General features: G+C 37.3%; 2 protein-coding genes across 7 annotated transcripts; one reads left to right on the top strand and one right to left on the bottom strand.

The window, feature by feature from the left end:
* The first annotated feature begins 7260 nt into the window (after positions 1-7260).
* Positions 7261-10987, top strand: LOC119067081 (FAST kinase domain-containing protein 4). Of its 6 annotated transcripts, none has more exons than XM_037169827.1 (8): positions 7261-7477; positions 7559-7715; positions 7784-7974; positions 8128-8647; positions 8717-8966; positions 10243-10520; positions 10587-10656; positions 10721-10987. In XM_037169827.1, exons 2-8 carry the CDS (start codon positions 7559-7561, stop codon positions 10932-10934), a joined length of 1680 nt encoding a protein of 559 aa, XP_037025722.1. In that variant the 5' UTR covers positions 7261-7477; the 3' UTR covers positions 10935-10987. The 6 variants fall into 6 exon arrangements, with proteins under 6 accessions (XP_037025722.1, XP_037025719.1, XP_037025720.1 ...); XM_037169824.1 differs by having other exon boundaries at positions 7268-7477; positions 10715-10982; XM_037169825.1 differs by having other exon boundaries at positions 7268-7481; positions 10715-10982.
* Positions 10944-14910, bottom strand: LOC119067079 (IQ and ubiquitin-like domain-containing protein). The gene is made up of 11 exons (XM_037169819.1): positions 14339-14910; positions 13883-14025; positions 13692-13795; positions 13418-13629; positions 13196-13349; positions 12777-12969; positions 12548-12711; positions 12340-12466; positions 12146-12264; positions 11630-11814; positions 10944-11262 (listed from the first exon to the last, which is right to left on the bottom strand). Exons 1-11 carry the CDS (start codon positions 14746-14748, stop codon positions 11073-11075), a joined length of 2001 nt encoding a protein of 666 aa, XP_037025714.1. The 5' UTR covers positions 14749-14910; the 3' UTR covers positions 10944-11072.
* Between the last annotated feature and the right edge of the window lie 10350 nt (positions 14911-25260).

Raw genomic sequence — 25260 nt, 5'->3', positions numbered from 1 at the left:
ATGTTCCTTTCAAACGTAACTCAAATTTAAAATTGACCTAAAATTTCCTCAGTCCTATATTAACCTATATTTACCTGTAAATAAACAATTTACTGATAAATATGCTAGTATATAGCTCAAAATAACTATCTCTACCGTTATATAGCTCAATATAGCTATATATATTTATATATAGATATCATTATTTGGTATCCTTGAAACAACCAACACACGTAACTATTCACTTCCCACTGATCATTGACATTGTAGGTATCATTTTCACCGATTTATATTGATTTTACAAAAAATCAAAATGGCGGCCGACAGCCATTTTGTTAGGAGGTGAAAAGTATGCTTTACATTCGTTAGTACCTTTCAAACAAAAAAAAATCATGAAATTCGGTCAACGTTTACTCGAGATATTAATAAAAAACACCACCTTCACTGTACGGCCGAGTAGCCGGATATGAGCTCACTCCAAGGGACCTAGCTCACGCTTCGGTCAACCTAATTTCATAAACTTTTTTTTCCCTGATTAATACGGTCAACGCCTATCTAATAAAGTAAAATCTATCAAAATCCGTTAAAATTTGGCCAACCTACAATCAAAAACGGCTTCCCGTACTGTACCTAGTTCACACCAAGGGGTCTAACTCACGAGTCGGTCATCCGATTTCCATAAACGTTTTTTTTGTAGGTAATACCTTTCATTTGATGTATCACTTACCAGTGTAGCCGTTAAATAGCCAGAGAAATCTTTGGAAAACGTTAAAGCACTTATGGGGAGGGGTCGACCCAAAATCGCCCATCTTCGAACTTAGCCTCACAATTTCAACTACCTTTCAGGGAAAATTTTTTTTTTGAAATAGGATTTGATTTACTCAAGATATCGACGTGACAGACGGACAGACAAAATCTTTATTGCGGATTCATCATCTATGAACATAGGCAAACACTTTGCCCTTACCGCCTGCTTCGAATTCCATCAATTACACACGGCACCGTAATCCTATAAGCCCCTTCGTACTTCGTACGGGGCTAAAAAATCACTAATTGGTCAGCCCCCCACGATTCGGAATCAATTACTTTCTTCGTACGGTATACCTTATTTTACAGTTCGGTTTATATACAAATATAAGGTCTCTGACCGTGATTTGTGGTATTGTGACAAGTTTTAACTTTGTACGTCGTTTTCTTGAAATCTTTTGACATCCAGGAGTAATGGTAAACTTTATTATGAAGATTGAACATTTGGCTTCGCAATTAATCAAAAATTAATCGATATTTAAAGAAATTCTTTAACTAAGTTTAATTTTTTAATTGGATCGAGATTTGTGGTATTTTATATGAAATTCAATAGAGACCGATATTTGGAGGTATCTAAAGAGTCATACAAATTATACCGCAAATCAAGATCCAACATAACCGTGATTTGCGGTATATTTTATTTTACATGTAAATTTGCATAAGCAAATCACGATCAGGTTTTCGCATCCGCACATCCAGGTCAGGGACCTTATACAAATATTCAACAATTTTTTTGGTAGCATCCGAGTTTCGCATTTTGAAAATTACCTACAAATATAATTCCAGCCGAATGGTTTGTATTTTTTATCGATAGAGTTTTGAAAATAAGGTATATTGTACGAAGAAAGTAATTGAAGTAACACAAATTTTGACAACTTGTAACACTTATTCGTACATATTCTAATAATGGAGAGGATTGCCTGAAATTACAATCAGGGCATACATTCTTCTACCGAGGAAGTGACAGTCAGATGCTGATGCACGGTGTCGGATTGTTCATAAACAAGCGGTGGTCGGATCGCATAATTCACACGAAAAGCATATCCGATCGAGTGATATACGTAAGCCTGAAGATAAATAACAGATACAGTGTCAAATTAATTCAGGTTTACGCACCCACGTCCACCCATGATGACGAAGAAGTAGAAAGATTCTATGAAGATGTCGAGAAAGCTCTGGACGAAAACCCTTCACATTATCAATATCTAATCGGTGATTTCAATGCGAAGCTGGGAAAACGAGAAGAAGACTCCGAAGTTTCTGTTGGTAGTTTTAGCAACGACCAAAGAAATGAACGTGGAAATACTTTACTCAACTTCTTACAGCAACACAATTTGTACGCAATGAATTCATTTTTTGCAGGAAAGCCTCAACGGAAATGGACTTGGGCTAGTGCAGATGGTGTAACGAAAAATGAGATCGATTACATCATAACTGGCTGTAAGTCAACCGTTAAGAACGTTACGGTCCTAAACAATTTTTCAACCGGTAGTGATCACCGAATGGTTCGTGCAAGAGTCACGTTAAATACCAGATTTCAAAGATCACAACTAGTTCAGAAAAGTGAAAGGATTGACGTACAACGGCTTTACACACAAAATGAAGAATTTGCTACGAAAATGACTGCCGAATTAGATAACGTCAACAATCAATGTGAAACATTGGACGAATTGAATACCAAAATCGTCGATACAATAATGGGTTTCATGAAATCCAAATGCAAATCCGTCCAAGGGAAAGAATCAAAACTCAGCAGAGAAACATTAGACCTTATCGCAAGCAGAGCAGAGTTGGTAAAAAACGGAGGACGAGATTCGGTGGAATACCGGAACCTGTCTAAAAGTATCAACAAAGCAAGGAGATCAGATGAAAGAAAATATAATGTCCAATTGGCTCAAAACATAATTGAAGCTAACTGCAATATGAAAGTCCTACGGAGAAAAATGACAAACGCCAAAAAAGAAATCTTCAAATTAAGAGACAAAACAGGAACGATCCAAACGGATCGAAATGCGATATTAAATATTGCAACAGAATTTTATGAGAATTTGTTTTCTTCAGCAAGACAGAGTCCAACGGAAGAAACCGAAGATAGACCAATAATAAGAAACGTGGGATCGGAGGATATGCCCGACATAACTGTTGATGAAGTCAAGGCCGCAGTAGCCGAGATGAAAAACAAAAAGTCTCCCGGAGAAGATGGTGTTCCAGTGGAAGCCATTAAACTAGGTGGAGACTCATTATTAAAGGCAATCACGGCTTTGTTTAATCAATGTCTCCAATGGGAAGAAGTACCAGAAGCCTGGGAAAATGCGGTAATTACATTGCTGCATAAAAAAGGAGACATAACAAAGCTGGAAAATTACCGACCCATCAGCCTATTGTCAACACTCTACAAGTTGTTTATGAAAATCATTACGAAGAGGAACACTAACAAGTTCGACTTCTACCAACCTGTTGAACAAGCTGCTTTCAGATCTGGTTTCAGCACAAACGACCATTTGCAGGTGATGAGAACGCTTATTGAGAAGTGTCGTGAATACAACATCGACATTGTCTTGCTATTCATAGACTTCGAAAAAGCTTTCGATTCAGTGGAAACATGGTCGATATTGGACGCATTAGACGAATGTAGAGTAGACTCAAGGTACTCCAACCCAATTCGATATGTGTACAAAAATGCTACTTCATGTATAAAACTCCATAAGAGCACGGAGAAATTCAGAATTGGCCGAGGTGTAAGGCAGGGTGACACCATTTCACCGAAATTATTCACTGCGATTCTGCAGAGTGTTTTTAGGAAGTTAAACTGGAGTAAAATGGGAATAAATATAAATGGAGAGTACCTGAGCAATCTCCGCTTTGCTGATGACATTGTACCGATAGCAGCGAATCTAGGTCAGGCTCAGCTTATGCTACAACAGTTAAGTGAAGAGGCAAGCAAAGTTGGCCTCAAGATGAACTTATCGAAAACAAAAGTCATGAGCAACATCGGGGACGATAGAGAAATCAAAATTGGTGACACTGTCATTGAACGAGTCTACAGCTATGTATATCTAGGACATAAACTGAAGTTAGGTCTGGACAACCAAACTGCAGAAATAAGACGTAGGATTGGTCTTGCATGGGCAGAAAACTCAGACTAATTTTCAAAAGCAAAATGAATAATAGTCTGAAACGCAAAGTTTTTGACACTTGTGTCCTTCCAGTGCTCACTTATGGAGCGGAAACGTTAACCTTAACGAAAGCATCCGAAGATAAATTGAGAGTGACACAAAGAGCCATGGAACGGAGTATGCTTGGAATAACACTCAGAGACAGAATGACGAATCAATGGATTCGACAACAAACCAGGGTCGTTGATGTCATGGCAAGAATAGCATCTCTGAAATGGAGCTGGGCGGGACATATTGCAAGAAGGACAGATGAACGTTGGACCAAAAAGATCATGAACTGGCGACCATATAAAAGACGAGCTATAGGTAGACCACCAGAGAGATGGACAAACGGAATTAAGAATATTGCAGGTACAAACTGGCAGCAAATGGCAATGGAGCGTACGAAATGGAAAGAAGTTGGAGAGGCCTACATCCAGCAGTGGATAGAAACAGGCTGAAAAAGAAGAAGAAGAAGAAGATTCTAATAGTCCGTTGCCAATTCGCAACGTTAAAAATATCGAATGTCCTAATTAAACAAAATAAAGAATTTTTATCAAGTTGACAATTCACACAATCTCTAATTCGCCTAGTCGGTTAGCCACATTTTTTACAGTACTATATTCTCATTGTACTATTTTTTTGTGTAACAACTTCACATTGATTCATTCCCATGAAATGTCACTGCAGTGAAGTTTGTTCATGAAAAAATATTTCAGTGACAGCAGACTTTTGAAGAAGAAAAGTACTAAATTGTAATAGATTTTACCCTTAGTTTCTAAACTCCATTCTCCTATGAGTGTGTGTAACAAAACAGGTTTAAATTGTAAAAATTTGTGTTTCACCGCCTCCGTGATAAACTCAGAAATGTGTTAACCCGTTCTTTCAGTGCCTTGCGACGTTTTACTTTAAGAGCGAGGGAAAGATTTTCCCTAGTGAGGCCAACGGCACATTCCCTCACTAAAAACGTAAAACATTCGAGGGGTAACCGACTGGGTAAAATGGTGGCAAATCAATTACTAATTCATTTTGATTGCTTTTAATCCCTTTTTTACGTCAATTACGGGATTAACACCTATACTTGCCGGAACTGTCCCTCAATTTCTATAATTCCAATTAATTTCTACAATTTCCGTTATTATTCAATTCCTTTGCGACTTGTTTAATGTGGGAAATAAATAGTTGGTCAAAGTTAAACGTACGTTTTGAAAAGAACAGATCATCTTGAAATGCTTAGGCGTTTTGAAAAAAGAATCGTCAGACTATACCAAACTAAATCTCCGGTAAATAATTGTAAATGATGGAAATACGAGAAATTGACGGAATTAAACAAAAATAATGTTGTTTTGCATTCCCTGATACTGTTTTCCGATCGTCATACATCTCCGTATTTACTCTCATTTACTATCAATTCTTTACAATTTCAAGTATTTCCAGTACTTGTAATTCCAATTAATTTCTCGTATTTCCATCAATTACAATTATTTACCAGATACTCCGGATATTCCGTTGAGGGTGTGTAGTCAATTACCCGCACACAAATGTAGGCTACAATTTAGCGCTATGTCTATTCGTCCTCAGACGTGCGGCCGTATTTCACATTTAAAATTTGTGTTTTTAGCCCCGTACGAAGTACAAAGGGGCTTATAGGATTACGATGCCGTGTGCAATTGATGGAATTCGAAGCAGACGGTAAGGGCAAAGTGTTTGCCTATGTTCATAGATGACGAATCCGCAATAAAAATTTTGTCTGTCCGTCCGTCCGTCCATCCGTCCGTCTGTCCGTCCGTCTGTCACGTCGATATCTTGAGTAAATCAAATCCGATTTCAATTTTTTTTTTCCCTGAAAGATAGTCAAAATAGTGAGGCTAAGTTCGAAGATGGGCATATTCGGGTCGGCCCTTCGTGAGTTAGGGCCACCTAAGTGATTTAAGGTCTTTTGGTGATATTTATGGCAAAACAAACGATGGAAATGTAAATGACATGGCAAATGATAGGTATTGTCAATACCAATCCAGGAAAAAAGTTTTTTTTTAAATCGGGTGAGTGGGTCTTAGAAGTGAAATGCTACTAGGGCCCTATGTGTATTTTACATATAACTCGAGTAAATTTCATCCGTCTTTCGTAATTTTTGTTTGATTTGGAAGGTAATCAAAGGCCGAATAGAATGTTGTTGAAAAAAAATTTAAATTGGGTCCTCGGACTAAGGCCGCTACTAGGGCCCTATGTGTATTTTACATACAACTCGAGCAAATTTCATCCGTTTGTCGTAATTTTTGTTTAATTTAGAAGGTAATCGAAGGCCGAATAGAATGTAGTTGAAAAAAAATTAAATTTGGGTCCTCGGACTAAGGCCGGTACTAGGGCCCAATGTATATTTATACTCAATAAATTAAAATTTTCATTTGAAAGGAACATCGTACGGGGCTTCGTAATTGCGCTATTTCTAAGATGTACACATTCCATAATAATTTTACTTTAACTACATTAACCGGCGCAATAGGCTTACGGTCAAAGTAGGGTGACAGACGCACTAGGGTCACGTACGCAATAGATATACGGGTTTGTACGGGGCTCAGTCGCAGCAAACGCTCCGACTGTTCTGATGGCTCGTTTTTTTTTTCATTGTGACAAAATTAACAAATTGAATTCATATCCTGAAAATGAACACCAGAAAATACACTTGTCTTGAAAAGCACTTCATCTACACTTCTACATCATAAGCTTTTTCATACGTGCAACAGTGCATATCGAATATATGAAAACGAAAGCTCTCATTAATACGAATGGTTGTGAACCGCACTTTCAAAAATGCTATCAAAACAGGAGACACAAACAAGCTCACACTCTTGAGAAATGTTTTCACACATTATGTACTGTTAGAAATGTTTTCACACATTATGTACTGTTAGAAATGAATGTTTTAGGTTTTCACCCTTGTAAGTTGACAATTTCATTAAGTCGGGACACTACAAAAAGCTCAATGTATAACGAAAAGCAGAAGGCCGTTGTTCAGGAAATGATCAACCCAAAACAGGCTCATGTATCACGTTGTAAAACTATATATGATGAATAGTGACTAGTGCCCATATTTTCGTGGTCGAAATGTAAATTTGTTCAAAAATCGTCATTTTTAGGCTAGCGTAATTTGTGAATGGTCCCGAAAATTTTACACTCAAGACGCTCAAGACACAAATTACAGACGAAGATATCTTGTTCCAAATTAAATTGCATGTGCTCTTTTCGAACCTCTAATCCATAGATTAGAGTGACATCTCGCGTCTGATGTTCGTAGTATTCGTATGGACGGAACCGTCATCTATGAACAACATCGGAAACAGTAACAGCTGTCAGAGACAATTTTCTTTCGGAAGGTTTCTCTGACTAAATAAATATATTTAAAGTGTTACAATCCTTAATTCGGCCAAGTGAATAAAGTCTCGAAGCCGTGCGTTTTATACGTTCAAATCGTTGGCTGAAATATCAGCGATAGTTTCGATTCAATTGATTCTTTCTTCGTTACTTCCCGACCAATTGTAGGTTATGTAAACCGAAGTGTTTTCCCATTTCTCGGGACGAAAATAAACTTAAATTTTTTTTTACTTGATTTGATTTAGATGTTGCAATTACATCGACTTGTTGCTAGGACATTGGGTCCAACAGTCAGCAGGACTCGCTACAGTACGACCACAATTCCGAAGCCAGTTATTGCAAAGAATAAAAAATCGAATGACGAGATAACTAAGAAATCGGAAGAGAGACCACCGATCAAAAGTAATTTTCTCACTTAATTTTGCCTGTGTGACATACCAGTACTTTGAGCTAAATATTTTTGTTGACAGGACCGATGATAGCAGCGCTTTTCAAATCGTTGCAAACAATTAATGAGAATGATGATGTATTGCCGGATGCAAAGCCGAAAACATCGAAATCGAGTGTCATAGACGAACGTATTTTATCGGCTACTAATGTAACGGAATTGTTGTCAGTCGCTGAAAGCAATCCCGGCATGACAAGAAAACAATCGCTGAAAGTAAGTGATGAAAGTGTAACGGTTCTACGACCTCCTAGAAATTCCCAAGCATATCAGCTGTGTTACGTCCGTTTAAATCTTGGGAGCTTGGGAACTGCGATCCGTGCATAAACGTCCAAGTATTAAGCAAGACTTTCGTTTACCATCCAACAGATTGTCTCAATATTGGCTGAATGGAGTTCCATAAATCGGGCAAAATTGTCGGACTTCGAGAATGATGCTCGTTTCATCAAACTGTGCCGTCAGCTAGGTCGTCCGGTTGCCAAAATAAACGGAGAAACCGTACAAAACAACTCGAAACTCAGTGCTTTTCAAACGGACGATTTGAATACAGTGATCGATATCGCTGGTGGTGATGAAGCGGCTAAACTAATCGCAAGTATCAGTGTGTCACAAATGATCAGGGTGATGTCAGCGTTGGCCGCTAAAAAACGACGTAGTACGCCATTACTCCGATCGTTGGCCTTCCACATAAGCAGCAGTTCCGAGTGTCTGAATCTAAAAGAATGCGCCGATCTGCTGTATTCAATGGCTGTGCTAAGTTTCCCCGATTCAGTGTTGATCGCCCGAGTTAGTATGGATATTCAGACCGGATTGGCCAAAAATATTGATAAGCCGGCTGTTGTTGGATCAATTATCACCAGTCTTGGATTATTGAAATTTCTAAATTTGGGTGAGAGATGGGTGCAATGAAAGACGAAGAAGAAACACGTTGAATCTAACGACCATATTCCCGTTGCAGATGTACTGGAAAATCTCACCGACTGGATCGTTAAGCATCGCGACATTTGTCGTCCACATGACATTTCATCGCTGTTTATGACACTGGCTACGTTGAACTATCGCACTAACAAATCGGACGAATTGAAATCACAATTGGTTGCGAGTTTGCGAGAAGAAGATTTTCCAAAATCATCCGAATGGCTGAATCATGTATGGTCGCTAGTCCTTTTAGACTTTGCAGAAACGAAGCATTTTGAATCGGTTTTGAGGTGAGTTGGTGGGTTTACTGTATTGTTGATCCAGTTCTTCATATGCACGGTAGGACGTATCGGATTTTGCAAATTTTAAGGACCGCGATAGCCTGTGTGCGGAAAACGTATATCATCGAAAACTGTGTCCGGGCATGTGGTTGATGGATCCAATGGAGCCATGGAAGAAGTCCCCCCGGGCGGCTTTAAGTTTCCGATGGTCATAATTCGGAAAGTTGAGAGTATTTTTGAAAACAATTATCTAGCGGAATGTAGAGCTTTGAAAACTCTACAAAACTACCAAAGAAACCGATGGTCCAAAAGGTGTCACTGCCAAGATTGCCTAACATCGAAAATGTGACCTTTTGGTTTTTGACTTATATTTCCTGAGAGACAAATGATTTTGTTTAGCCTGTGGTATGAGGTGGTAGAGGAGGTCGAGCACTACCAGTACACTAGGCATGTCCCGATCGGATATACTCTTGAAATCACTTTTATAACATTTTTGAATGGAATTTTTAAGAGTGGCCACGTCGCCCACGAAGCAAGTGCAGACACTGCAACCGGTACTGGTGAGTCGAGGACACCTCAGGCTAAAAAAAATCATTTGTCTCTCAGGAAATATAAGTCAAAAACCAAAAGGTCACATTTTCGATGTTAATCAATCTTGGCAATGGCACCTTTTGGACCATCGGTTTCTTCGGTGGATTTGTAGAGTTTTCAAAGCTTTACATCCCGCTAGAACATTGTTTTCAAAAATACTCTCAACTTTCCGAATTATGACCATCGGAAACTTAAAGCCGCCCGGGGGGACTTCTTCCATGGCTCCATCGGATTCATCAACCACATGCCCGGACACAGTTTTCGATGATCTACGTTTTCCGCACACAGGCTATCGCGGTCCTTAAAATTTGCAAAATTCGATACGCCCTAATGCACGGCTTGTAAGGGATTCTTTCGAAAAACAACCTACCGAAAGCGGGCGCATTTTCCAGTAGACTTTTTTATGTGTGCCCATAAAGATGTTGGTCCCCAGAAGCCAGACCCACTTAAAAAAAAAATCCTCGACGCTTGTGTGGCTAATGGGAGGTGATCAAACACCGAAAACTTGCAGAAGCCACACGAGCGTCAAGGATTTTTTTTAAGTGGTTTCGTCTTCTACGAACGAATCCCTTTCTAGGCACACACAAAAAAGTCCACTGGAAAATGTGTCGGCTTTCGGTAGGCTGTTTTACAGTAAAATCCGTCGTGCTGATCCTTTCTAACGGCAAAATTCGCATTCCAATCAAAAACGCAGAAAGGAATTCATTGAAACACTGGTATTCGAACGGAAATCGGATCTGTTACCAACAATGAAATTGAAACTCCTGAATATTAACGCAGCGGCAAAGTGCTTGAATCCACCGTATGCGGGGCCGACACTAGCTGAAAATAGCGGAATATTTTCGGTTCCATTGACACTGTCGAAAAGCAAAACTACTTTGCTGGACGGATTGATGGACACATTAAAACATTTATTTTCGGCAAGCAATCTGATACGAACCCAGCATGATACACGAATGGGTTTCGTCATTGGTTAGTGGATTCGAATTTTTACCTTTGCCAACTGATTTTGATTTAGATTTTGAAATTTCAATTTAGACGCTGAATGTGTCCTGGACAGCAAGGGAAATCCTCTACCAGTCGATCAAGAGCACAAAAATTCGACGAGGTGATTTCTGGCGGTTTTTTCGTCTCTAAATTCGAACAGAAAAACTTTATGCAAACAATTTCAGGGTGGCTATGATGATTCGAGATTTCCACGACCTGTGCCAAGGCGTTCATCAGCATCTGAGCGGCCCGGCAGCCTTGTCGCACAAACTACTCGAACAGGCTGGCTATAAAGTTGTCATGATTCCTTACAATGAATGCAGTACTAGCGATAAAATGATAAAACGAGTTCAATATTTGCAGGACAAACTCAAGCGAATAACGTCGAAAAAGGATTGAAAATAGAAGGAAAATTAAAACGATTTTGTTGGCTAAATTAGTACCATCCGAAATTCTGTTTTTGTTTTTCGTTCAATTTAATACACTTGACTAATACAACTAAAGTTCAACCCCAAATTTCTCGTCAATTTGTGTTCGTCAATTCATATCGCGAAGTTTGCTAAAATTCACCATGCCAATGTGGTGCTTGTTTCGTATGTTCTTCATCAGTGCTTCACCGTAAATGCTTCTCAAATCGGTTATACGCGCATGTGATCGAGCTTCATCATCGGTCAGTAGTATGCAATTCCATGGCGACCATTCTTTCGCTACGTCCCAACGTGGCAAGCTACATTACAAACATCAAATGCAGAATTCTGCTTATTTACTGAATGAGACTTTCAGGTCAAGGATAACTCAAGGTTCTGAAAGAACATTTTAAGACACGATATGGCAGTGACAGTCAATTTCTATAATGTCTTCGAACATCCACTTCGACAAGAACTGTTAAATATACATTTTGTATGGGAGAAACTCCACTGAACTCGTAAAATGTGGGTGCCAGCTACTTTCGTGAGTGTCTTAACCTGTTCTTTTGGAATCCGGGGATAACCAGAGATGGCAAGAAATTAAAAACTGTTAAATCAACCAGCAATGCCACCTCTAAAGCTTTCATAAACTTCTCTACGAAAAAATACGTTCAAAACGTTCCTTACCGAAGTTGCTTTCTAACATCACATTGACTGAGTATGGAATGGCCATGCCAAATGTTTTCGATAATTTCTCGTACATCTTCCTCCTGTACTATAAATGCGTATGAACTTTTAGCGCATCTGAGCTGCTCGTCACGTCTAATTGCTCGCAGTATAGAACGGTAGATTGAATCATCAATTGAAGATACCTTGATAAACGTTAAACATCCACAAAATATCAGTACGCTCAGAGACAAAGTTGTTCCTTGGAACGTCACCAACATTTTTTCCTAAGACGTCGACATCTAAAAAAGTCTTCTGTGAATCAGAAGTTTCGATTGAACCTGTGTACTAATGCTACATTTAAGATTAGCGCGGGTTCAACCCAAAATTTCTGCTTCACAGAAGAATTTTTAGACGTCGACGTCTTAGGAAAAAATGTTAGTGAAGTTGCAAAGAACAGCTTTGCCTTTCAACGTCATAAGAAATTTTGGTTCTAAATTTGAGGTATCAAAGTACGGTTCAATGTCTGCAATGCACCTTTTTCATCATATTACACGCTTTGCATATGTCTAATTCATTCTGTCGAACATACAATTGAAAATCGTCGATACTCTTTACCATTGTACATTTTCTACACATCTTCCTGTCGCTTGCAACTGAAAGGAAAATTGTCCAATATCTAAAATGGTATGAAGACGAACATTTTAATTCATTTGCTGCGAAACACACACCTTCGTCCAATTTGAATTTTTTCGATTGCATAAAGTGGATCAATAGTGCTAATTGACGTGCTCGTAAACTTTCTAGCGAATTATCGTCTACGTTCGTTGCCAAAATGTTTCGCTCGCGTTTTAACATCTGAATTAAATTGGAATGTGATCAAAGGTAATGGAATTCTTGTACTTCAAAATGCTAAAATCTATGACATCAAATATTTACATCAATTAACTCGGCGCATTGCGTTTCATTCTGTAACACGACCAGTAGTTCATCAATATATTCCATTCGCTTACCCTTCTTCATTGGAATTTTCATTTTTCTGTAGAAATCGGTCAATTTTCTAATCTTCTGATGACTTAACGAGTCCATTTCAATTATAAGATCTTTTGAATACAAAATTTCGATTGCACTGTTTCTCGATTAGAGATCATATTGCAAGGAGACACACCTTTGTATCCGATCCATTTTGTAGGTGTACCCAATTGTTCTAACATTTTCTCTGTTTGCACTTCTAAAATATGTTTTCGAAGTTTGTTACGCTGTCGTTCAATACCATTAAACAGCTGGATTTCCTTATCGAGAAGAACGTGCAATTCAGCTATTCGATGACCCCCTCCGTATAATTGGTTGATACGTTTTATCTGAAAGTGATACGTAATGTATCTGTTGAAGAAGACATGCGGACGCTTTGCCGTGTTAAGGCAAAAGAACGGATCGCAACGGATATGTGAGTTTTGAAGAGCTTTCGAAAGCTTCAAGCTTTTTTTTGGATTCCATTGGAAAAGTGGACGTTTTGAGTGGAATACAAAAGAAGCTGGAAGCTTTCGACAGCTGCGGATCATTGAGAACACACAAAAGAAAAGTCACCTCAGCTTCTTTCCATCGCTGAATCTGTGTATAAATAAGATTAAAATCTTCTCTGGTTTTTGGAAATGTGTTGACGATGCATTCTCTACGAAAGCGATCTAAAATATTTTCAGAACGAGTTTTGTCGATTTCCGGTTGTCGACGGCATCGATCCCTTAAAAAAAAAATTGTTAGATTGTTGTGTTGATGGCCAGTCAGAGGTTTTTTTTTTAATAACTGTACCTCCATTCGGCAGCATATTTTTTAACTAATTTTTTCAATAAGTAGCGACGAGCATTCCGTTGAATCACCTTAACTTTGTTGATCTTATTCTGCAATAACTCATCGAGGGACTCAAATTTGCGAGGGGTCAGTAAAACATCGTTTCGGTTTTCCACAAAAATGGTTTCAGTTGCTTTGCCAAACATTTGAGTACCTTCATCCGATTTAGTCATCTACGGATTTTATGGAATTTATCGCGAATCTAATTTTTAATCTGTAATTCATTTAAATTTACGAGACTTTGGTTTCTTTGACCAGCCTGGCAATCACGACTGGTAATACCGCTCCATTTAATTGCCTCGAACACTGGTCCAGTTTGTGTGAACGCGTCATGGTATTCTTTCAAATTTATAAAACGTATGAATGGAGGATTGTTCGTAAATCGATGCTGAACATGAAACATTTCCTTCCAGAATCAAAACCTACCTTTTGTCTTAGTTTTAAAGCCTCCGATATAGGGTTTGACAATTGGTTTACTTATTATCTCCACAATGACACGCTTTGAGCTTACCTCTTCGGTATCATCGCCCGGAATGTGCACCGAGAAAAAATCCGGCAAATGATAGTGACTGAAAAGGATGGACAGTAGAGACGTTTTTTCTTCATAATTATTGTCAATTTTGATTGTCAAGGGGAAGGAATACGGAAACTTTCTTTTGTACCTAAGCTGTTACTGATGTTCCTCTCCGTTTCTCTGATTTCGTCCAATTCGTATGTCAATCATGAGAAATCAGAGAAGCCAAGACGAACAAAACCAGCTTTGATACGAAACTGGGCTTTTCGACGTGTGACGAACAGCACCCTAAAGTCAATATATCTACATATCTACATCTACATTGGTGCTGGACAACTAAGTCATCATTGTCAGCCACGGTAATTTACCTATAATATACATCGGCGTCTAAATGAATCCTTTCGTTCGGCCTCTCAACATTGTCGTTAAATTCTTTAGCTAACCGATTCAGCGACAGTTGAAATTCCACAATACCGAATCTATTGCTTTCCACTTCGAACAGTCTCCACGAATTCGGTACTCTAAAACTGCCTTGACGAATGCTCAAAAAATCCGGACTTACTTTGAATTTTTCACCAACATCTTTCTTCACCGACTCGATACTCAATTGATTCGAATAGACTTGGGCGACGGTATGCAAATCGTTCAATTGAAATTTGACTGTTAAATTCTGATGGGCAGCTATAGCATTGCCGGTTATGCTACGATCTGATCCTTGCAATTCACAAGATTTCTCCGATGCGGATGTGGGTGTTGAAATTTCCGGTATTTGCTCCATGTTATTTTTGTATATAAAAATGGAAAATGATTAATGTGAACTGCAGTGTGTGATTTTCATGTTGGCGTTTGGTCGATTATGCACACTCAGTTGCTATGTAATTTCAGTTTTATTGTTTTAATAAGGAAATCAAATTCACGGTAGACTTCGAAACGAAAGTCGGTTGGGTCGATAAAGGTTTTTGGTGTATAATAAGTCGAACAGCCGTTTTTAGTACACTCGTCAATATGCACATTTCGTCCTTCTCGCTCAGTTACGAGATTCCGTTTTTTTATGGTCTCAGTGACATTATTTCAGGTTGATAATTTATATGATATTTCAGACTATGGTCTGGAAGAGCTGGCGAAAGATCAAAAGCTGATCCAAGTTTTTACTTTTTCCAAACTTTTTAGCCCCGTACGAAGTACTGGGGGCTTATAAGATTAATATGCCGTTTGTAACACGTCGAATTGGAAGCAGACAGTAAGGGCAACGCATTTGGTTATGTTCATAGATGACGAATCCGCAATAAAAAAAATGTCCGTCCGTCCGTCCGTCTGTGACCCCTATAGCTTGAGCAAATCACAACCTTTTTTCAAAATTCTTTTTTTCCCCGATTGGTATCGACAAAAGTAAGGTCAAGTTCGAAAATGGGCATGGTAGGGTCGGCCCTTCCAGAGCTAGGGCCCTATAGGTGTTTTTCAGTCTTTCGACTATATCTACCGAAATACGCAAGCAATAGCTGCTTGTGATATATCAAATGAAAGGTATTGACGAGTAGAACAAAGTTGCTGAACATTGTTTTTGGGTAAGATGCAACGCGGGCTTGTTGGAAGGGCTCAAAGGTCGTTACTCGGCCCTAAGTGTTTTTTGCACATAAATCGAGTAAATCTCATCTGATTTTGCTAGTTTTTGTTTCATTTGAGAGATAATTGAATGCCGAATAGAATGCACGGAAAATTCGGCAAATTCGACATTTGTTGTGTGCTGCACATATTTGCTGCAGACTGAATAATGTACCCGGCTGCTGTATTACAATAAACATTTAATATGAATATTTTCAAAATATAGTTCCTACAACAATATTATTCGGCTCGTAGGAATATTGTAAGGTTCCCAGGTATATATTTGCTGTGTGCTGAATTATATCTTCAAATTAGGTGTGGGATGTATTATTGAACTATACCTGCATGCCGAATATTGACTAAATGGTCCTATCGAACTATACCTGCATGCTGAATATTGACTAAATGAATAAAGTTGCCTGTATTTAGAATGGGATATGCAACAATAAATTTTTTGTTTTAATGAAATAGAAGGAAGATCTCAACAACATACGCGTAAAGATCTAATTTTGCAAAGTTTTTGACAAGTAAGAAGAATTTCTTAATCATTTAAAATTATTTCTAACTTTACCGAATTAATATGCAATGATACGTTACATTTATGTATTTCAATAGCAATTTTGACGAACGAACTTTTAAAAATTATTTTCGGTGTGAAAGGCTTTTGAAATGTTACCATAAATAATTGGTGGTATTCAGCAATTAATTCGCGTAATAAATGAGAACAGTTTTTTGTAGAACGATAGATTCAAGCTACCAACGTACCAATGCACGCGTGTACCAACTTGTAAAAATCAAAACCCACCGCTGACCGGTGGCGACTCGCTTGACGAACGATTAATGAGAGAACAATTTTCTTACTTTATTGAAATAACTTCTAATTCAGAACCAGTCTCAGAATTAAAAAATAATCCAATGACATTGCTACATTTCATAGAAAATAAATTCAATTAAATATTGTTGCATATCCCATTCTAAATGTAGACGACTTTGTTCATTTAGTCAATATTCAGCATGCAGGTATAAATATTCCTGTGTGCTGCATAAAGCAAATGTAACAATGGTTCGAAATAAGACTGTCACTATATACAAGCAGTATAGCAGCAGTGGTAAAGTCGTTGGTAGTCAGAAACTGAGGTTAAGCATCGATGTTCGCGGTCAGTACTTGGGTAGGTGACCAGAAAAAACGTAAGCAAAACTTAAAAAAAAAAAATTCTCCTAACAATTTAATATGAATTTAAATACAAATCTACAGCTAATAACAAATAAAAAAAATTTCAATTAAAAAAATTGAATTTTTTTAAAGTTTTTTTTTCAAGTTTTGTTTTGCTTTAACGCGAAAATCGAAAAATAAGGTTGTTTGTTGAATTCTAAAAAATGGCGTCATTTTATATTACAACTAAAAATTACATCCAGCACCCAACAACAATATTCATCTGACGGGCATTGTATGATCCTCAGATCAATATGCAGCACACAACTAATGTGCTAGAATCATGAAGCTGTTCCCGATTTCTTCGTCTGGGGTGCATATATGAGTTTTCCGTGTGGTGGCGAAAAAAGTTTCAAATTTGGGCCCTTGGACTAAGGCCGCTACTCGGCCCTAAGTGTTTTTTGCACATAAATCGAGTAAATTTCATCCGATTTTGTTAATTTTTGTTTTATTTGAGAGGTAATTGAATACCCAATGGAAAGTTGGCAAAAAATTTTGGGTTTCTAAAATAATGTCGTAAATTGTTGGTTGTATTTGAGAGGTACTTCGTACGGGCTGTCGTAATTGCGCTATGCGCAATTTTAAAAATGAACACTTTCAGTAAATTTGACCATGCCCAACTTGACTTGCATTTTGGCAACAGAAGCATTAGAGGGTTGTAGACGTATTAGGGTTCCGGGCGTATTACGGCTACGGACGTATTATGGTTACGGACGAAATAGAATTACGGGTCGTACGGGGCAGCAAACGCTCCGACTGTTCTGATGCCTTGTTTCATTTTATTATGACAGCGTGGACGGAGGCCTGCTCTGACTTCGGGGAATGCGTGTGGTTGGGCTAAATAGGCGATTTTCTGGTCCGGAAGGCTAAAATATTGGACACGTATTTTTTCTTTCCACTTTTAGACATAGTTTAGGCATGGGGAGCGAGGCGTTTGTTCATATACAAAAATACATTGGTTAGAAGAGTACGAAAGATAGACACCATATATCTCATCTCTTCTAACCAACGTATTTTTACATATGAACAAATGCCTCGCTCCCCATGCCTAAACTGTGTCTAAAAGTGAAAATAAAAAATACGTGTCCAATATTTTAGCCTTCCGGACCAGAAAAACGCCGATTTAGCCCAACCGTCCACATTCCCCGGAGTCAGAGCAGGCCTCGACGGTATATAGTGGGAATGGAACAATGTTCCGCTCACGGGCTGGACACTATATGAATAGCAGCATTTAAAAAATGAGGAATAGCGTGAATAGGGTGAGGCCCGTGGTTCCGCTACTCGAAACTTTTCTCATCTTGTTCTATCGTCAACTGAAGTTGTACCAGACCATAGTCTGAAAACTGGTTATTGCAGGTCTGAGTTCGGAGTTTTTTGTAGACCAGTCTTTTCCGTCCACCACATGATCAACCATCTTTGTTTTACGTCCAATTCTCTAGAAGTTTCTGCCTTCGTTCCCTCGAAAATATGAATTTCCTGGTCACGTTGACTCTGGTAGTATCAATAAACGTGTGTACATGCGACAAAGTAACGGTTAACAAAAACCACTGATAAGATGGTGTGTAAGTCAATTACAATTTTTTATTAATATAATTCTTCAGAGACTTTGTTCTTTCATAGAAAACATATATCTGACCATTTTAACAATATCGTTTTAGCCATAATTTATATTTTTGATCCAACAATGTATCCAACCCTGGTCGGCGGTGCTAAATTAAAACGTTAAGCCTTGTACATGCTGAGTGGGCTACAAAATCTTGTCGTTTTTCTTTTTTTTGGTGGGTATAACCTACAGTCGTCATTTGAGGTTATTTTTTGTATTTTTGTTAATTTTAAAAATTTTCTTTTTTCTTAATTTAAAATTTTAATGCAACAGTCAGTTGTCGAGACACTTGTAAGATTTTTATGTTTCTGTCTTATTTTCGAAAATGAAACGTGCATCTCCGCATGCTAGCATCCAGTAAATGTTCCAGTATTTCCCAGTCATTTTAAATCAAAATAAATCAAACAACCGTTCCTGTTGCTAAAACCTAAAGTCAATCGACGAATGTTACAACCGTAAAATGTTCGTATGTTTCTTCAGAACCCGAGACCCGATGTAATAGAGAAGAGATTCGTAACATAGTAAATCAGCTGTGGCTTAAATGTTATTGGTCATACATGAAATTCCTTTCCCAGTATATTCAACTAGAGCCTCACAAATCTTATGGACAACCCTTATAGAGCCAATGGTCATTTCGCTCAACGTTACCTTTAATGCTTTTTTTTACATTTTTGACCATTTGATTGTACAACCAAAAAACGGTATTTTTTTTGGCATATTATCTTTTAGCAAATCTTTTCAAAAAATATTTTTGTTTTCAAAAAAAGTTTTGTAAGTATATAAAGAATTTTGGTTTTCAAAAAAAAAGTTTTGTTTTAGTATATAAGGAGTTTGGTTGAAGAAAAAGTAACAAAACTAAAGTTTTGCTTTTTCTACATATATGAGAAAATATGGTAATAATTGATTGCAAAGAGAAATAATTTAGAAAGGCATCGAATTAAAGTGATACACTGAAAAATGATTTTGATATCCTAAAAAAAGGTTTTCGATGTTTTGAAAAAAGATTTTTGATATCCTGTCAGCATGATACACTAAAAAATAATAAATTTTGATATCTTAAATAAATAATAAAGATGTCAAATCTTTAAAAATTTGATCTCTCGAAATTGATATCCCCAAAAATTATTATGATTCACCGAAATTTGAAATTGATACCCAAAAAAGGAATTCTGATATCCAAAAAAAAGGAATTGATGACCCGAAAAAATAATTCTGATATCACCAAAAGCAAATTTTGATATACCAAAAAAAGAAAGTTATTTCATAGAAAAGGAAATTTTATTTCCAATAAATAGAAATTGATAACTCAAAAAAATGAATTTTCTCGAGATTTCTTATAAACGGAGATATATAATTAACAAAGCGAGATAATTTTATTGAAAACGGAGTCATAGTATACCGTCATTCAAAAAGGAAGTCACGCTCATAGGGACGGACCCACTTTTCGAAAAACGTGACGTGTTCTGACATATGCGACATATTTCTTTATGTTCTGATTGAGGGACTCGAGTACTACACGAAACTGTATTTAGTTTCCGGATCCGCTCGGCATACATGACCGCCCAGAACACGAGTCAATTTGAATACAGATTGTTATCGCAACGGATAGAGGGACTAATTCTAAGCTAATTCGTGTTAAAATGGCTTCCCTCTACAACCTGGCCACGTAGCTAATCCAGCTAAAGTCGAAAATTCGCCATTGTTCAATGGTGATATACGTCCAAGACGAAGACAGTTTGATACTCTTTGAATATTGGTAGAGGATTGCATGCTCTATTAAAAGCTGTGAATTGATTTTACAAAGGTCATCTGAATTGTGCACCATTAGAAAAGTTTATTTTCACCATTAGTGAACTAAAAATGTATTGAGTGGAAAGACATAGAATTGAAATCGAAATTTTTCTCAACGTGGACGAAGCATACAAAGTCATCTAAGTCCGCAAAAATCGATTCTTCTGCGGCATTTATCGAACCATGACTTTTGTTGTGATGTTTTTGGTTTTAGAATATACTTATGATGTTTAACTTGAATTTACTTTTCCCTTATACGGACGTCCGCTTTGGGGGATGGACCCCAAAATCAGAAAGCGGACATGGTGTGATTTAGGATGGACCCACCTCAAAAAAATCGAAAAAAACGTGACGTCCTTTTTGGACAACGCCTATCTACTTTTCTATATTTTTTTTCTCAGTTTTTAGTTGTTTTTCTCCATTTGAGGCTCCGTTTTTAAATTCTATTTTTCTGAAAGTATTCTCTCAACTTTTTAATTTGTTGATTTGTTTCTTTCATACATTTATTATTTCCATATCTAGCTATAATAGACTGCTAAACTGTATGCTAAAATGATGTATGTCCTAGGATCTAGTAAAACGCCCTTATGTTCCATTTCGTAGAAGGATGTATGTCCTAGAATCGAGCAAAACGCCTTTACGTTACATTTCGTAACGGATCAATCAAGGAGACGAAGCGAGAGAAAAAAAATTAACTCCTAAGTTACCGACACCGTTCCGGCGCCCGGCTCGCATTGCGGCCCTCCGCTTCGCTTTGGGGCAATGGGCCGGATCGCTCGGCGTGTTAAAACACTTTTTATGTGCAATGAAAATTGGTATTCGTTTCGTAAAAAAATGAATTCTGTGGGGACGAACTAAACTCCTTTACGTTACATTTCGTAAAAGGATAAATCTCCTAGGATCGATCAAAACGCTGGCCGTAAAGGAGTTTAGTTCGTCCCCACAGAATTCATTTTTTTACGAAACGAATACCAATTTTCATTGCACTTAAAAAGCGTTTTAACACGCCGAGCGATCCGGCCCATTGCCCCGGAGCGAAGCGGAGGGCCGCAATGCGAGCCGGGCGCCGGAACGGTGTCGGTAACTTAGGAGTTAATTTTTTTTTTCTCTCGCTTCGTCTAATTTGTTTTACATAAAACTGAATTTACAGAAAAAAAAAGTTCAAAAATATTACATCTAACCACCGATCCATTGATTTGTTTCAATAACAATAATCATCCACAAACTTATAGTTTTTGCGAAGTCATAGAAAATGATGTATAACACAACAAAAAAAGAGAGAGCAATTTTTAAAAGGAAACTCAATCCGTTGCTCTAAAAAAATTACCATTCATTTATTCACTTTTATCTCAATCTTCTTTTCGTTCTCATTTCAAAATTATTTCTCTTTGCAATCAATTATTACCATATTTTCTCATATGTAGAAAAAGCAAAACTTTAGTTTTGTTACTTTTTCTTCAACCAAACTCCTTATATACTAAAACAAAACTTTTTTTTTGAAAACCAAAATTCTTTATATACTTACAAAACTTTTTTTGAAAACAAAAATATTTTTTGGAAACAAAAACAAGTTTTGAAAAGATATGCTAAAAGATATGCCAAAAAAATACCGTACCAAAAAAGAGTCAGCGAAAAAATTATACTTTTTAGTAGATATGAACGGGTTAGCCTGATCTTGAAAAAAAAACAATCCAATTTAATTTTACCAGTTAAACTGTTCCGAAATTATATCAGTACCACAATGCAAAACGTCACACATTTACCAAATCTGTATCATCATCGTCGATCCTTAATCAATAGGTAGGTACTAATCTCACAAAGTGGGAATAGTCAAATAATTCCTTTTCGTAATCAATATTAATGAGTTTTTGGGTTGCCGGGTTTCAAAAATGTAATGCTTGTACTGTTCGGTTCGACTCGGTTGCCATATTCATCGGGTTTTGGGTTTTCTGGTTTCGAAAGTTTAATTCGGCTGGGTTCGGGTATCGAAAATCCACTACTTTTTAGAGTCGATGAATATTTTACAGTTACACGGTTGAATAGTTTTTTTACCAGTACATCGGTCCTTGAAAATAATTGTTCTACAACTTGACTACGATTTGAAACCAAAAAAAATGCTAGTGGTCAGACCAACTTTCTCTTACCCGCAATTGAATTACTCCGTAGTGAACAAAAACCGATGGAATCCGCATATTTCTCAAATTTTTTTTATATTTTTCTTCTAATTTTTATTAATTTTTATTAATCAATTTTAAAAATGGTTGTGGATTTGACGACGACTCAAAATGTTTACTAACTACTCTCAAAATTTCGAAGCTCAGCAAAATGTTTTGGTTTTTATTTAAATGAGATGCATTATCAATGAATCTAAAATCTGAGCTATTCGTCACAAGTTACCGAGAATCGAATTTAAATAAAAGTAAAAAAAAAATTGTTTATAAAAAAGGCCGCCAAATTAACCGACTTTGAATTCAATTAGTTGCTAAGCCGATAACAAATCCTATTGTCATCTTTTCCGTTTATCTATCTCATCTCATCAACATACCATCATGGCCAACATTACCCCTTTATTGCACGTTTATATGCCTGCATGGAGTAGTAGGCACGACGACACCGGCTAATGAAACACTTAAAGAATAAGAACTTAATCGCATTACTCAAAGACAGTGGTTTTTGTCCGGCGTTACACTTTCCTTCGGAAATTTAATTATTCTTTGATGGAAGTTGATAATAGACAATTAAAAACTGTCATAAACTGAAGTTAGATCTGGACAACCAGACTGCAGAAATAAGACGTAGGATTGGTCTTGCATGGGCAGCGTACGGAAAACTCAGACTCATTTTCAAAAGCAAAATGAATAATAGTCTGAAACGCAAAGTTTTCGACACTTGTGTCCTTCCAGTCTCACTTATGGAGCGGAAACGTTAACTTTAACGAAAGCATCCGAAGATAAATTGAGAGTGACACAAAGAGCCATGGAACGGAGTATGCTTGGAATAACACTCAGAGACAGAATGACTAATCAATGGATTCGACAACAAACCAGGGTCGTTGATGTCATGGAAAGAATAGCATCTCTGACATATTGCAAGAAGGACAGACGAACGTTGGACTAAAAAGATCTTGAACTGGCGACCATATAAAAGACGAGCTATAGGTAGACCACCAGAGAGATGGACAAACGGAATTAAGAATATTGCAGGTACAAACTGGTAGCAAATGGAAATGGATCGTACGAAATGGAAAGAAGTTGGAGAGGCCTACATCCAGCAATGGATAGAAACAGGCTGAAAAAGAAGAAGAAGAATTAAAAACTGTCCAAAAAATTTCGTTGAATGAAAATTCTGACTTGGTCACTCGAAAATGTTTGCCACAGAGTGTGATTGACTTGATCGAAGATGTAAAATATCTGAAAATGTGTGTCTAGATTTTCTTTTCCTTGATTTTACATGCTGAGGGCGTCGAAATAAAGCGGAAATCGAAAATGGAAAATGAGTTCAATGTGAAACGATTTTCAGTAGCCAAAGTATGAGGGACTGATACGCTCTCCATCTGGATCAGAACAAAATTAAAAGAAAGGAAAATAAATGAACAAAAACAATAGCCTTAACAATAGTGGATTCTTACAGCCTCGTTCTTAGCCATAAATTGGCGTGGAGTAATCTGGCACACCATACAAATTGATGGTGTGCCAGATTCACCTCTAGGGAGCGAATCTGGCATAATCACGACTTTTCGTTACATGCCCATAAATTGTAGCCTACACTTGTGTGCGCGTTTCGAGGATACATTTTTACCGGAATAGTTTTATTAAAAAATCAGCTCTGATTGAGAAGCTTCGGCAAATTTCGTTAAACTTACAAAAGCCATTTTGCGTGGTTGGGATCGACAATTATGCTGCATTTTCCAATTGTAATGCGATATTTACCATATAAGCTTAATTGTCGATCCCATTAACGCAAAATTGTTCGTATAATTTCCGCCTGAAGCTGACAAATTTATGGTCGTTAGTGTCGTCTTACATTTTTCAAATAGAATTCCGGAAAAAGTTGTCGTCGAAAATAACAAAGCGCACAAATGTAGGCTATTAGAAAAGTATACATTATTGCTCTTTGGCGTCTCTCGAGATGCTGGGCGTTGGGAGTTTTCAATTCTTTGTAACGCGAAAAAGACCCGGTCTGCAAAAAAAATCTAGGGTGAAGGGCAATAGACTCCGAAAAACTATGATCTATGAATATGATCCAGAATGCAGGTGGTGAAAAATCAAAAACTAAAAATTTTCGTGGGGCGGTACATCAGCTTCACCCTTTTCAAGTAGTTGTAGAAACCATTTTTATAACTAAAAAAATGGCTACAAAAGTAGTACTGTGCTACAAGCGAGGTATTTCGAAGCCGAAAAACTTTAGAACAAGAAGATTGTAATAGTGACCAAAATAAAAATCTCTCTTCATTAGTTGTTGTAAACTTTGGTACGAACGTGTGTCTAACCAAAATTCAAAAAATAAGATTCTAGGTTTTCATAAGTTCATCAAAGCTGTCGTGGAATCAATTGCAAACCACAACAACTCTCAAATTAGAAAACATGTCGCATTTCACTTTCATGTCTTGTACCTTTGAAATGAGTCATAGTTGATAAGCACCATTTATAAGAGAACGTTTACACTCGTATAAAAGCTGGGCTACCTCTCTAAAAGTTTATTTTTCTCATTGCAAAGCAGGTAAAATTATCATTAAGGAACCTACTGATAATTTTACCTACTTTACAATGAGAAAAGTTAACTTTTAGAGAGGTAGCCCAGCTTTTATACGAGTGTAAACGTTCTCGTATAAATGGTCCTTATCAACTACACTATCACTCGAAATATCCACTGATTGTCGACCATTATGTTTGAATTTGTTTACAATTAGCTCTGAAAATCGACCATTGAGATAAACTTTGTTTTTTCCAAACTTTTTTCATTTTATTGCGACAGCTTGTAAACACTGTATACGGCGCCACGGGTGTACCACTTTACCTTAAAAATTGTCGTAAAATACCATCGATGTTAGGCAATTGCCGAAGACAATTAAAAGTTACTAT

This window comes from Bradysia coprophila (genome assembly GCF_014529535.1).
Source record: "Bradysia coprophila strain Holo2 chromosome X unlocalized genomic scaffold, BU_Bcop_v1 contig_117, whole genome shotgun sequence".
In the NCBI taxonomy this organism is placed as follows: domain Eukaryota; kingdom Metazoa; phylum Arthropoda; class Insecta; order Diptera; family Sciaridae; genus Bradysia; species Bradysia coprophila.
The sequence above is the reverse complement of the archived record's forward strand: the minus strand, read 5'-3'. Positions and strand labels throughout refer to the sequence as shown.